Source organism: Oxyura jamaicensis, chromosome 1 (genome assembly GCF_011077185.1).
Source record: "Oxyura jamaicensis isolate SHBP4307 breed ruddy duck chromosome 1, BPBGC_Ojam_1.0, whole genome shotgun sequence".
Taxonomy (NCBI): Eukaryota; Metazoa; Chordata; class Aves; order Anseriformes; family Anatidae; genus Oxyura; species Oxyura jamaicensis.
This window is the reverse complement of record NC_048893.1, coordinates 82,258,190-82,274,158: the sequence shown is the minus strand read 5'-3', so window position 1 is coordinate 82,274,158 and position 15,969 is coordinate 82,258,190. Positions and strand designations below refer to the sequence as shown.

General features: G+C 36.9%; 1 protein-coding gene across 1 annotated transcript in view; it reads right to left on the bottom strand.

The window, feature by feature from the left end:
• The window catches only part of SPAG17 (sperm associated antigen 17), a 110,251-nt gene that overhangs the window by 92,319 nt on the left and 1,963 nt on the right, over positions 1–15,969 (bottom strand). The window contains exons 2-3 of the mRNA XM_035314579.1: positions 9,868–10,008; positions 9,427–9,486 (exon numbers count right to left, since the gene is read on the bottom strand). Of these exons, the coding sequence (XP_035170470.1) occupies positions 9,427–9,486; positions 9,868–10,008 (201 nt within the window). The remainder of the gene's footprint in view (positions 1–9,426; positions 9,487–9,867; positions 10,009–15,969) is intronic.

Here is a 15,969-nt window from a genome sequence, read left to right as displayed (position 1 = left end):
CTCCCTGGAGCCAGTACCTCTCTAAAAGGCATCCTCATTTAATGACAGTTCTTAGCCATTTCGTGAGCATCTGCATACCCATACAGAGTGAAGGCCAAGCACTCCTGCAATAAAATTCTCTTAACTCACATCCACACAATTGCACTTGACAAAGGCTGACTAGAGAACTGTTCCATTCTATTACAACATTTAAGACTGCAGTGTTTGTTTTGCCCTGTACTGGAACTGGAAATAATATGAAATCTTTCTATCCTTCTGACCATTCAGCAAGGCTGCCAAAGTTCTTTTTTACTGTCAAACCCACTCAACAAAACAATGACACCTGACAAGTTTTGGCCCCTGAACTGTTCCACTTTACAACCACTTTTCCAATTATTTTTTGTTCTACAGTGGAAAGAAAACAAAATTTGGCTAACTTTTACTACAAAATAGAATTCTATTGACACATCTTTCAGCTGGAAAGACTGCATCTTAGAATGACCACCTCTGCTTTTGAGAAAGCCTACTCCTGATCCCAACCATTCTGACGGTGCTTTGTAAAAATCTATACACTTCCACAAAAACTATTCACTTTTAATTATACGTTTCCATAAGAAATCAAAAGGCTTCCCTAAAAATACTCCTAACTAGCATTATTTCTGAAACTTGTTTCTTCAGTGACACGTATTCTGGCTACTAACCACTCTTTGATCTCCTCCAGATACCATTGCACAACTCATAACAGCTTGTACCTTCTTGGGTGAAAATATTCCTAGCCACAAGCACTACATTTGTGCCATTACGAGTTTTGTTTCTACATCAGATTATTAGCCTGATGTAAAATCTCAGTGAAAAACATTGCATATTTGTCATATGCAGCAAGAATGAAACAAAAGAAATACATGGCATTACAAAGGTGTTCTAGGTCATTAGATTGTGAAAATATTTATGGTAATAGAGTAGAAGAAACTATAGAGCTAAAATGGAGATGTGGAATCATGAATGCAATGAGAGACAGGAAGCTAATGGGTGACATGAGAGTTTTTATGGGAGGGATCACTACAGAGGATTATAAGAATTCTTATAAGAGCAGGGGCCAATGGGCCAGAGACGTTGATTTTCATTTCTATTCTTTCAAAAGCAATATCCGTCTGAGATTTAAGGCTACTTCATTCAGGCCAGCACTGTAAGAGAGATTCATATCACTTTTTCGCTGAAGATATAGTATCATTAACTATATCACTTAAAAAAAAAAAAAAAAACAACAAAAAAAACACACAAAACAGCACAATAAAACCAAAACTTTTGCTTTCTCTATGCTATAAATTTACTGTAATATCCTTAAGGCAACATAAATGCATACCCCTTGTCCTTTGTGCCATCTTTTTTTTCCATGAAAGTAGTGTTAGAGACAGATGGCAGAGTGTCCCTGTCCCCCCCCACTCCCCCCCCAAAAAAAGAAAAAAAAGGACACAATCAGAAAGATAATAGAAATAATAGAAAAAGAGGTATTTAGGACCAACTGAAGAGCGGACATAAAATATTCAGTTTATTATTATTATTATTTTATTATTTTAGTTTATATATATTAATTCATTATATTTCAGTATAATGAAATTCATGCCATTGAGGTGAGGACTTATTAGAATAACATAGCTTTGAATATTGATGTGCCTGCATACACACACATATGTATGTGTATGCATAAACTTTTATACTACATCAATAACACCTATACCCAAGGACTATATGCTGAGTTCCAATCTAAAGTAGACTTTCTTTTTACATTGTGATACCACCAAAAAACCTTTCAAATAGTCTTACCAGCAACAACCTTTACTTCACAAACCTACATTCTACGTAATTCCAGAAAACAAGCAAACAAACAATTCACAGAAATGCTTGAAGTAAGACTGCTTTAAATTCCTTGTTTTCTGCCAGAATTCATTCAATTTACTCTACTTCAGTTTGTTCATTGCTATGTTTCACTACCCTGCATGAAGTCTTAATATATTAGGTAATGTGTTTTGTGTTGGAAGTGACAGGAGAAGAATATGTTTCACTTACACCTAGAAAACCCAAGGATCTTTCTGACCCTGCTACAGCTTATTATTAATGCAAAAAGTGCTGTGAACATTACACAATTTCCCAAGGACTCTGAGAGCACAAACTTAGGAAGAAAAAAAAAAAGAAGAAGAAAAAAAATGCACCCTATAAATAATTTTAAAACAATGCAAGATTATGTTTCTAATCCATAACCATTTAGTCCTCAAAAATGAGCTGTACAAAACATGAACTAATTAATATTTACGTGCAAACAGTCAACTGAACTGCATTTTGATGGCAAAGTGTGCATACTATGCTTAGCATTAGACTGATTTAATTTGGGGGTCTCTTTGGTTTGCTTTTTGAAATTGCACAACCAGGTTGATATTTCTATATCCCTGTCAATACAGGTTGGCTGTTATGAATCTTCAATCAGACAATAAAACGGGCACCTTTTTTGCTTTTGCTAGTCCCAAAATTTGAAGTATCTGAGCTGATACTTCTTCCCTGTAAAAATGAAGGTAGAATAGAAATGAGGTTTTGAATGACAATCAATTCCTTTGTATATCTAGAAGCAAGCCAACAGAAGAATCAAATAGGTTCTGTGTTCAGCCAAATATGACAATTTGTAGTCAATATCCTATACTTTCTTCTGTTTAAATCTTAACAGTTCCTGCATGTGACATGGAAGCTAATGACTATGATAGAGAAAAATGATTTTCTGGGTTGCAGAATCAGAGACAATTCAGCGTAATCAGATGCGTAACAAGATCTTGGACAGCCTGATTTGCAAGTCCTCACTATTTCAGATTTAAGGAAGAAAGGAGTTAGTCATGAAAGATACATAGAGAGACAGGAGAAGTCAGAGGAAAAAGATGCACAATTTCTATATGGGGAACATGAAAAGGGGGCATGGTTATAGAGATATAAGGGTGAGCTGGCCGAAAATAGCAGAAAAGATACAATCAAGAGACTCTCCACATAACTGAACTGCTTCCAACCATAGCTAAGTCTTCTTTAAGAAAACTGTGGAAGATAATTCAATGATCATGCTCATTAAAAAAAATAAAATGGTCTGCATGATATGGTTGTGGCTCATCTTAGTCTTAAGAAAATGAACAGTGCTGAACAAAGATGAATCTTGTTGAGAATTTTACAATGAAGAGAATGAAAGGAACACTTCATAAGGGGTAGGCAGACAGTGGAGTTTTATGCAATTTCCCATACTCAAAATGTGAGAAATTACTCTAAGATCAGTGTCTACTCTAGGTCTATAAAGTTGGTATGCAGAATGTGCATTTCAACATTAAAATATTTTGCAAGATACCTCACAAATTACAGGCAACTTCAGAAAAATTAGAAAGACACTGTAACAGAAGAGTTTTGAATATTTCCCTATACCAAATGGAAAGATGCAAAGCAGAGGACTCTAAAGTGAACATCTGCCAAAGCACCCACTACAACAATCAACTTCGGTTCCATGAAACCTGGACCACCTTCCAAAATAGTTATTATTAATTTAATTTTGTTCTTTTTGAAGAAAAGGTCTTTTCACAAACAGAATAGCTTTCCCTGGTAAGGCTGCAATTCTAGTTGAAACATATTAACAATTATATAGTGAAAAACAGAATTCCCTCTTTATTAGTTAATTATTGATTTAGAAATAAGCATTCTACAGTTAAGAAAGCAGTGACAAAGACTGAAACTCATTAACTGACAGACCTAAAAATGCAGAGATAAACAAAGAAGCACCATCAAACAGGTGAGTTTCTTATGAGGTCTGAAACATACAAGGTATTGAAGCTACTCTGTTTAAAAGATTGTAAGTGCTGTGGGAGAAGAAACAAAATTTTCAATTACTCAATTTCCAGAAGACCCAATAACCATAGCAGTTCTAAAGAATGTTCCGGAAGATTCATTCATACAAAGCAATTTGTCTTAGTCAGCATAGGGTGAGAAAGCAATATTATTTATTTTGTTAAATTATAAGATATGTATCTTAGAACAAAGTAAACAGACCAAATTAAAAGGATGGAGAACCTGAAAAGTGGTAACTTTGAGACGGACTCATTGGTCAACAGTGAACCGCTCAGTCTAAAATTCACTCTCAGTGCAAGGCAGTAGCCACGGTAAATTAGTCAATCTTCAGACTCATATATAATGAGCCAACAAATAGGAGTATGTGCATTATGTTACACTTGTATTTAATGCATATTCAACAAACCACTAAGTTCTTTCTAGTGTCCACAATTACATAGTAAATTGTAAATGATTCTTAAAGAAGAATCACAGAAATTACTAAAGAATTGAAAAATATGAAGAATTCTATTACACATCGCTAAAGAAAGAGAAAAAAATAGGAGCAATCTGAACACAATCTCAAAGTTTTTACACTGAGAAGATTATTTGCAAGATTTTCTTTGATCTAGTAAATATGGCCATATATTGAAACATGCATTTACACTGAAACTATAAGTAACTTTTATCAGGAAAGGTCCTTCCTGTAAAGAAATTAAGCTGTGACATATTCTCAGTCATTTGTCATTATTTAGAAAAAAAACACCCTATCATGATTTTAGAAATTTCAAGTCTGATTATTTTTGGAAAAAACACCACTGTGACCTGTGGCACAGGTCATGATAATCTCTTCTACCAATCATATCTATCCATTTACTAATTTCACACAACATAAAACAAATTGGTGATAGCTGCATTAATAAGAAATCCAACTCTTGGCCTACAGTGTTGACATTTTTTTATCAGTAGCCTTTCTTACTGAAAAAGAAGAATTGAAACAACTTAGTTATTGAGAATTGAACTTAGTTATTATGAATTGAAACAACTTGGTTAACCATCTTCTCCTACCACCCCCTGCAACTTATGGGATTTGTTGCTATCACAGACTTTACTTCACTTGTTTAATGGACTCTTCCCAAATGTTTTGCCCATCTTTTCTACTTCAAACATGCTTGCAGAAAAGTCTTTAAAATCCAGTTTTCCATAGCATACTAAACAGAGTCTAGCAGAAGATCAAGTTAGTCTTGGCTTAAGTTGTTGTTGATGTTGTTTTTATTAGTTCTACCATGGCTGAGAGACTTCCTATCTTGTATTCACCTATACCTGTCCTCAAGGAATAACAAGTCTAGCGAGGACTTCTGGAATGCAGTGCACACTGTTCACGCTGTGTCCCGTCGCAAAAATGCAGCAGACATCAGTCGAGTTTGCTGTCTACCCAGTGATTAACAGTTGAGAAACTCTTATTTACAGCTGATTTAATCTGTTCCAGTGGCATGGAATTCTAGTGTGAGAATGCAAGCACATTCTCTCCCAATTGCAAGATCTTGCATCTGGGCTGGGCCAATCCCAAATGCAGGCTGGCCAGAGAATGAATTGAGAGCCGCCCTGAGGAGAAGGACCTGGGGGTGTTGGTTGGTGAGAAGCTCAACATGAGCCAGCAATGTGCGCTTGCAGCCCAGAAAGCCAACTGTATCCTGGGCTGCATCAAAAGAAGTGTGGCCAGAAGGTTGAGGGAGGTGATTCTCCCCCTCTCTTCTGTTCTTGTGAGACCCAACTTGGAGTACTGCCTTCAGCTCCGGAACCCCTGGCACAAGAAGGACATGGACCTGTACGAACAAGTCCAGAGGAGGGCCACAAAGATCATCAAGGGCACCTCTCCTACAAAGACAGGCTGAGAGAGATGGGGATGTTCAGCCTGGAGAAGAGATGGCTCCGGGGAGACCTTAGAGCAGCCTTCCAGTACCTAAAGGGGGCCTAGAGAAAAGCTGGGGAGGGACTCTGTCAGGGATTGTAATGATGGGACAAGGAGTCATGGCTTTAAACTAAAAGAGGGTAGGTTTATATTAGACATAAGGAAGAAATTATTTCCTGTGAGAGTGGTGAAGCACTGGAACAGGTTGCCCAGAGAAGTTGTGGATGCCCCATCCCTGGAACTGTTTAAGGCCATGTTAGATGGGATTTGAGCAACCTGGCCTGGTGGGAGGTGTCCCTGCCCATGTCAGGGGGTTTGGAACTAGATGATCTCTAAGGTCCCTTTCAATCCAAACCATTCTATGATTCTATGAATGGGTCAGGATTTGTGTTTGTCCCCCAGTTTGATAGCATTACTTAGTTCGACAACTAACAATTATTCTGCAAGAAAGCATATAATATTAATATTAATATTATATTAATATTAATATTTTTTTCACATGTAGTGGAATAAAGATTAATATTTTTAATTGCAATCAACCTCTTTGGTTACATAGGATTCACAGTCCAGTTTGTTCTGGCGATGAGTCATAGCAGTGTGCAAAAGGATGCTGTTGTTACGAGACTTCAACTTTGCTGGCTTCATAAGCACAGGCGCACATTCTGAAGATAGCATTCTGAGATTCACATCCAAACAAAACTGCTCTGGTCTCTACCACTTGTGCCTATTTCATCTTTCCATGACTCTCTGTCTCAAGCATCTCAGCTTGCCTGGGAGAACCACTAAATTGTTCCACGCCTCTCTCCCTTCCACGCCCCTCTCTCTCATGGCCACATAATTGTTTGTTTGCAGCAAACCTGGCTATCTACTTCCAGTCTTCTCACATGAAGGGGCAGCATGAGGTTCCATCTTGTTTCACAATCATTTATCACCATGGTACTGCTCCACAGCTCAGCTTATTCCCTTCTGAGTATGTGACAAGAATCCTTCTCACAATTTCCTGAGTAACGTCAAGGCAACTTTCCTAACCCAGTATCGATGAGTTCAACAAAACTGGAAAAGAAACTGCTACAAGGAAAAAAAATCTTTCCATCTACATAGCCCCTGAACTCGATCTCAACAGAATTTTCCAGAAAAACAAAACAAAACAAAACATCTTGATGAATAAACTAGTGTGGAAAATTTAGGCTTGAATAAATTTTCGAAGTTCAAAGTATGGTAACTGACAAACTGTTTCATTTTAGTAGTGGTAAAGCACCTTAATTACACATAACATGACCAACTCTAATAGAAAATGGACACAAAAACCAGGTACATAAACAATAGAATAAATGTGTATATATATATGTATGTAAATATACATATATATTTATACAAGGTATATGTAATAATATATAATAGTATTATATGCATATATTCTCTTTTGCCCAGAGAAGTTGTGGATGTCCCATCCCTGGAGTTGTTCAAGGCCAGGTTGGATGGGGCCTTCGCCAACCTGGTCTGGTAGGTGGCATCTCTGCCTATGACTGGAGGGTTGGAACTAGGTGATCTTTAAGGTCCCTTCCAATCCAAGCCATTCTATGATTCTGTGATATATAATACACATAATTTATTTAAACATACTGCATCCTTAGGTCTTGTCTGGTAGAAAAACTGTACATGATAAATCAACCTGATTCACTATTAAATTTGTTGCTGTTTTTCAGGAAACTTAACATTTTCCTTTGCATATACAAGAAAAAAAAAATCATTTCCTTGGTGTCTTTATGAGAAACTCAACTTAACATGATTTAATTGTTGGAATTTGCACAAAATTACAGATCAGGACTCCTACTCCTCATCAAGTCACTTAAGAGACAGAAAAACAGTTAGACACCAAATTGTCCCAGATATGGAAATCTTTTAACTACACATTCATAAACCCTGCCATTATCCTCTTCAATTTGTACAGTAAGAGTGATGTGAAATTGAACACAGTAAGACGTTAAAGCCCTGAATGAAAATAATTTAGAATAGACAAAAAGCTTTAATATAATACATAACCAGCCTGCAATATAGTTTGTTAATGTTTCCTGACTTACAGCAGGCACCACAGACTGCTGCACTGAAATTTATTAAAATACCCCACATTTGAGTAAATGCAACATGCAAGAGCATGGGTAATAATGTTACTATTAATACCATTAATAACCACATTGCTATCCATGTTATCAGTCCCAAATTCATACACATATATACTTCATATGTTCAAAGATCATTATAGGTTCGATAATCTTATTTACTGTCTCACTAGAAACAAATCTGCACTTGTGGAAATCCCTGTGTGTCATGTCCCAGAACAGAGAACTGTATGCACAAAGGACAAAAATGTTCCTCTTGGAAGAACATTTCCCAGCTCTATGCTCTGTGCTAGCCTTGTGCTTGTTTATCCTTACTGCAGCGAAAGTTTTGAATGCACAAACGGCACATGGACTTTAAATGAACACTCAGGAGCAAATTTCGACCCAGAGAGGCAGAATCTTAATGCTTGTAGCAACATGATCAATCTTTTAATTTGCTACAGCCAGAACGGAAACTGAGTCCAAGCAAAAGGTCAGAACAGGCATTTTATATTCTCTGTTAAAGGAGAGGAGGAAAAAAAATGTCTTTGAGGAGTCAAGTAAGTAGCTAATGAGACACAGCACTGACAGCTGGAATTTAATAAGTATCCACTTCACAAGGAAAATTGCTCTTAGTAATTAAATACAGGTATCATGCAAAGCTTCTGCTTAGAACCAGATTTCATAATCTTTCTGTCAGTAGGACTGAAGGGGTTTTACATCCCAGGTAATATAAGGGTGAGTTTGCCTGGGGGGCTAGTCCTAAATGAAGAGGGTTAATTGCCTAAAATTCACAGTCATGTCAGTGGTGAATAATTCCAAAGGGACTTGTTCAGATAGTAGCCTGGCAATACTGAAAAACAGACTGCAACTAAAAAGACCTGTTATAAAGTCCGCCAAAACCTGAGACATATTAAAACTTTATTAGTCATTTCAGAACTAAAATGCAAACACAATCTTTTTAGAGGGATCCAAAATTCTTTATTTTCCAGGTCTGTAGGGCCATAAAACTTTACCTGAGAAAATTTTAAACAATCTTCTAATTAATCACAGAATTTTATAACCTCTCACAAGCTGTACGTAAAACATTAACAAGGTAGGGAGAAGGAAGTCCTATTTGTACTAAGCATGATTCTCAATCCAGCTGACATACCCCATTAGATGAACCAGGTTAGAATTTAACATCAGTCTGAGATTGTAATGGATACTGCCCCATGGAGATGGCATTTCATTTATGGGACTGCTTGCCTGTAAACGGAGGAAGGTACAAATCTCTAAATTACTGTGAACATCTGGGAGGGCAGAGTCTAATTATTTTTCTGTAATTTGTAACAACGCCATCAAAATATGACCATGTAACAAATGTTCAACTTAATACAACTCAGATCCATACAAAGACATCTTGATTCTCACATAATTAGTAGTCCAATGGAACTGTGCTGGTATCAGAAGAAGAAAGAACTTTAGGTATCTACATGGGTCAGTGCTTTTACCAGGTAGAATTGCATTTACTCTGGTATGCATAACATAATTACACAGCTGTAATTACCGTAATGTAAAAGAGCTCTGATTCTGAAATACGTCTCAACCTACCTCATAGAACATAGGCACATCCTTAACCTTTTTTCCCTTTTGATTTCCAGATTCTGTGATCTGTAAGGAAATAAGGTATTATACTGTGAGTAGATTTTAAAATTAAACAACTTATTTTACTAGTTATTCTCTTTCACTGAACACTACAATAACACTCCAAATTGGTAAGGAATCATCTTAAAGTACCCATGTACCTTAGGGAGAGAGCTTTGATGACCAGCATCTTGAAGAAAAGTCTGTAGAAAACCCCACTGTTTGCAAGGGGCAGACCAGCTTATGCAGAAAGCTTTCTTTTTCCATTTTCTAATGAGTTAGTGTAATTTTAAAAACTGCCACAGAGAATTTAAAGTTATTTTAAATTTAATTTAATATTAATATTAATAAATACATTAAATTTAAATAGGGTTTGGTTTGTTATTAAAAGTTCCTTTCTTGGAATACCTGTTTGAAGATATCTTCACGTGTCACCACGCTGAAGAGCTTCCGTTGTGGCACCTGCACAGCAAGAGACAAGGCTGTTGTGTGTATTTCATCCTCAATTTTGGTCCCAACCACAAAAGCGATGCTAGGCTTCCAGTCATCCTATTTCCAGGAAAAAATATTTAATGCATTAGAACATGAGCACACAAAATGCTTCTCTGCAGTTTCAAGGAGTAAGCCTGTAGAGATAATTACTCCCTTTAAGACACGTTCGACATTAACATATGAATCACACTGAGATAAGCTATACAGTCTGAAAAAGCACGTACAGCTTTGTCCCAATTCTTTCTTCCATCAGGTGGCAGCATTATGCTGTGGAAAACACAAATGCCTAGAAACACTCGAAAAAACCTCCGCACAGGCAAAGGCTGCATTAGCTTCACACAAAGATAAAATAACTTTAAAATGTAATTTGGAGATTTCACATTTTGGTAAACAAACAAGAAATAGAATTTTACATGTATGTATTTACACTATTGTCATTCTTTGCTCTAGAAAAAATAAAAAAAACTTTCAGCCCAGAACTATTTTCTAATTTCTAATTGTAGCATTGTTTGTACTATGTTTTATGAGGTTATATTTACTCATTCTTACATGCTTTCAGTAAGTGTTCTGAAACAAGAAAAAATTTGTATCAATGGCAAGTTATATTTCATGACAATATCAACAAATAAAAAACTAGCAGCTTGCAAACATCTGCAGGAAAATACACATGCATTTTTAAGAAGAAAAAATTGTTTTCAGCATAAAAGAAATGCACAACAAGAGAAGATTGTAACAAGTTACTTATGGATATACATCCACAAAAACTTTAAAATTATGTAATTTAAGCAACTGGTTACTCTTCTTCTCCACCTACTTCTTTTACTCTAACCTACTGGAATCCCTTTAGGAAAATGAGCAGCTATCTCCAGCACATCTGCATCTCTCTCTAGTCTTCTCTATCAGCATCAGTGACACCTGAAGCACTTATAAGCATTGTGCCTTCCACGCTTCAGGATCCATCATATATATATATATATATATATATATATATATATAATTAAGTTCAATGTCTGTATGTGTAAACTGCAAGGATATCAGTAAACTTAACAAAGGTCAACATGGAAAGAGTGTCAGCAAGACCCAGGCAGTACCAGAGCATTGTCACACTCACCAGGACCAGCCTAAGCAGACTCATGTGCCAATCAGTGTGCATCATGGCAGGGAAAGATTTTAAAGACAAATTTAAGAAAGGTTGGTAACTTTAGGATTTTGATGGAAATAATTTCATATGCATATATCATGTACAATGTATATGCACATGCTAGCAGAAAAGAGGAAAAAAGCTAGAGTTTATGGTAAAATGAAGGAAAGGACCCTTCAAAAAAAAGTTAGATGGAAGTGCTAAGAGGAGAATTTTCTCTTTTTCCTGTTTTAATACATCCTTCTTCATTTGTTCCTTTTCATATCATAACATGATTATACAAACATGCTCCTCTTTTTAACCCCAGTATATTCAGAGAAACAAAAAAGTGGGAAAGACCACCTACCTCCTCTATGTTCTATAGCAGCACAAAACACACCTTCAGAATTTAATGTTGCAAAATGTAGGTGAGTGCAAGCACACCACTGATGTGTTAAGACCACGCAAACAGTATGGAAGCTGCTTAGTAGAGGAGAGCGCCCAGCCGCTCTGAGTCAGTGGACACTGCTCACTAGTGAAATGACAGCAGCTGTGATGCTTTGGCAACAGCCCACATGGGGACTGCACCAGGTACACTGAATTTCTTTTTTCCCTTTTCTACAGAGTTGGGAAATAATGATAGCTCACTCTGCCTAAAGTTGCCAAGATAGCTGCTGGTGCAAAGCATTCTGAAAGAGCCTGGTATTCCAACATCATCATCAAAATGTGTACAGGAGCTGCAGTTCATCTGAATTCAACTTAAAGTTGTCATCGTATAGCTGCCAAGAGTTTGACTCAAAAAAAACTTACTATTATTTGAACAGGGCATTTGGATGTGTGCAAATGCATTATTTTCTAGGCTTTCACAATTGCAAAACGTTGAGATCAAAAGGCCGCCATGTGGCGGTATCCTGGTGTTCCCATAGCTCATGAGAAAAGCTAGAGCCTTCAGAACATCCACATGCTGGGTGAATTAATGGAGCAACTGTTATCACCAGAATGTCCTCTTCAGTGTGAACGACCAAAAGAGAAGCATGGGGCCCAGTGTCAGACAGACACACAGTGACAGCACAGAAAGTGCGCCATACTCAGGAATGTTAGGTTTTTGCCCAGATTCGTGGTGAGGCACGGTACAGCAGCAACAGAGCCTGTTCCTACAACTTCCTCCAGTTCTTTGGATATGTGAAGAAATCTCTGTGAGAGTCCTAAAACCTCTAACTTACGACTTCTTCAGTTCCTCCTTAGAACATGCTGGTGTCTCTGTGCCCACAAATTGCACCTGCTTAGGACCGGTTAACATCCTGCAACAATGTCTGTGAAACCTGTCTTCCTCAGAGACTTGTCTCTTCTTGACCTTTCCACTCCTTGCTCACAATGGTTGCTAGCTCATTTCTTCTTCCATTTCCACTCCCTGCTCCTTGTCAGTGCCATAACTTCTCTGAATCACACATCCTTTATTTGCACCCCTAGCATCATCTTTTCCTCAGTTCCTTGTCCAGCTAGTCCCTAAGTTTCGTTACCTGACCTCATTTCCACCTTTCTCAACCCTTACATTCCTTATTAAATTCCTAGCACCTGTAATATTTTCCCATGAACTTTCAGAATTATGTTTGAGTAATGAGACTTTCTCTTTTGCCACACTTCTGCATTCCCAGGGAAGGCACCAGAAGCAATGGAGTGAATTTTCCAGGTTTCCACTGTGGTGGCCACCTTCACAGCACCCCGTAACACCAAAGCAAAACATCAGGGTAAATCCTGCTTGTGAAAAAATGACTTCTCAAAACACTTAGGATTTATCCAACTAACATTCTCAGGGATTCAGCAAAAGATATGCCCTTGACACCAGCATGGCAACTTTTTCCTTCTGCTAATTCTCTGTTTCAAAGAAACAACCTGCTAGAGCTTCTCCACAGAACAGCTATGAGAATACTTTTAGCACAGGCCAAATGCTGGCTAATACATTAAAATAAAATACAGGAATCAACATCAAAAAGACTATTGGTAGTGAAAATCCGCCTAACAATTCTGAAGAAGTATATGCAACACGATACAAGGTCTTTTGTGTAAAAATTTAAACAGTATTAAGCAATATTATCCTATCCCTCTTTAGCTGTAATATGAATCAAATATGTATTCCTTTTATACAAAAGGTAGAATACCTGGAAATTGGAGCTAGATAAATGCCAGAAATAGCTACACACACTTTGGCCGGGAACAATGGTCTAGAATTCCCAGTCACTAACAGCATGTCATCCATTTCTACTCTGACTGTTTTTGAAGCTCATTTTTCAGAAAAGCTGAACATTGAGATCAGTAACTGGAGTCAATGAGGACAGAGAACACGCAGCATTAGCATATAGTTTAAAGTGTTTTAGTGACTGCTTTTTTTCTGACCTTAAAATCTATTATTTTTGCAACATCGTCCTTATGTTATCAATACTGTAACAGTATCCTTAATGTTCAAGGCACTGAAAGGATAGAGAAGAAACAGACCCTGCTTCTACAGCTCACCACCTAAAATCACAACATAAAAATTAGAAGGAAAAGTAGTAAAATGTATATGGTTACTTTAAAAACATTTTCTCCCTCAATATACAACTGTTCCTCTACTTAGTTTAATTCTTTCAAATGTTTTTGTAGAAGTGAGACCTAAGAAAGGATCTGAAGGGGGATAGATTAGTGACCCTAAGGCTACCTTAAATGAGGTTCCCAGCTTAAAGAACAGGACAGAGAAAACCATGCAAGTAACTAAAGGAAAAGCATGGAAACAGTCTAGGGAGGCTGCTGCCACTGGGAGAACAGCAGAAGCATTACCTACTCTGAGTTTCAGGCCTCAGCTGTGCTCCTCAACTGCGCTCCTCTGTAATGTTTTTTTTTTTTTTCCAACCTATTAAAAATCAGTACACATGGTATACATATCTTATTTGTCACAGTACTATTGGAATAATACAGGTATGTCAAAAAATCTCAAACTTCCATCCATGCCGAAGAAGAAAGAAGATGCAGCTCACAGAATTTTCTTTTTAAATCTGTCTTGTACTTTCTGCTTCATTTCCTAGACACAGAAGAGCAGCTGTTCTAGAGAAGACATTTCAACAAATCAGATATATTGACTACATTTGCAGTACTAGTTTCTAGATCTCTTTTGCTAGGAAAAGCATCACGCAGTCATCTCATCCCCATTTCCAGGAAATCTGTGTATCTGTCATTTTTCATTGCCACTTATTCTTCTGGTATTTTATTTTTTTCCAAGGGCCACAACTGGTAGGCTCATTTCTTTACACCTCAGTTTCAAATATAAGCGTAATGGCTGAAGAGAAATGTTTGAAAACTTAAACTCCAAACACTTCAGCATCAAAAGGCAAGAGTTCTTTAATCTCCCGATTTTTAAGTAAAGCCTTAGAAATAGTGAGATTTATTAAAGATTTATGGACACCTAGGAAAACATCCCCTCTAGCATTCTTTGCTTTCAACAATGAGGGAGCTTGTAAATCAGCAAGTCCAGCGGGCTTTACTGGTAAAGGTTGCTCATCAGCCATTTTGCAGCCCTCATGTAGTGACTGTGTAAGAGCACCAGCGTTAAGAAACCTCCAAGTCCACTTTCATTACCTGCTGACTGACACATGGCCATATTACTACTGGCTTCTGGTTTTAGGGGCCTGAACTTTTGCTTTATTATCCCTGCAGGTTACAGGGCATCACAATTCAACTGAGTATCAAATTCCTCTCCAAAGAGGAAAAAGTATGAATTGTAATCAAAATGGAGTCATCCAATTCAGAACATTTTGAATGGTTTTATACAAGGTTCAATCTTCAGGCCCTAAAATGCACATAAAGTGACAGAAACAGTACATATGGGAAACCAGAGCAGAATGTGGCTTCCAGTTGCCATGCTTAATTACAGTTGCTAATAAGGACATATAATAGATATCAATTACTTCAATTGTCAGGGCCGTATTTGCCCAGAATTTCACTTAGCAAGTATATTTAGTGACTTAAAGCACACAAAGGTTCAAACTAAGCATCTTAGCTTATATTTTGTTATTTAATTTTGCAGTGAACCCAATCAAAATACCTTTATAAATATATGAAGAAAAACACATCTTGCAGCTGTATGTTCTTCTGCACAGCATGTTAGACACAAAAGGTGCATATAAACTATAATGTGAGGCTCTCCCAAATCCGTATTTCCTCCGTACATGTTTTTATGTTGTCTGTTTGCCAGTTTTCACAGTGTGTTTAAGTAAAAGCCATTATTTGGTTAGTAAATACCATTTAAATCATATTTTAGTTAGCATACCCTTCCATAAAATGTTAACACCACTGGTAAAATGACTCCTTTTCATAGATCAGACTAATAAAATATGGTAAGTCATAAACACACATTAAAATGGGAAATTTCATTGCTCAGCCTATCTGGTACAACATAAAACCAGTTCTAGTAAATTCCCTTTGACTCCACTAATAGGAAAAAATATTATCTAAACTGATAAAAGTAAAAGATTTTAAAATTCATTATACATGATTTACCAGGAGAGAAATGTCTTTAATTGATAGGAGTTCCTGTCATCTCTCAAATAAATTCAGATTCATATGGTATATCACACAATGTAAGAAATAATTTTGTACAGTGCGGCTGGTGACATGTATAATTAAAGGAGCTCAACACTCTGTGTTACAGGCTGCTTTCAGTTTATATATTCAAGCTTAAATTATGTATGCTATGTATTTACTGAGGAGGGCGGAGGAAGAAGATAACGTGGTTAGACTATTTGCAGAATGAGGTTTGATTTGAAAGATCATTTTTATCCTTTAATAGAAAACCTATAAGATTAAGTACTTAAATTCATTTTTCTCCATGTTCCAGAGGAAAGAACTAAATCTGGCAGCATAGACAC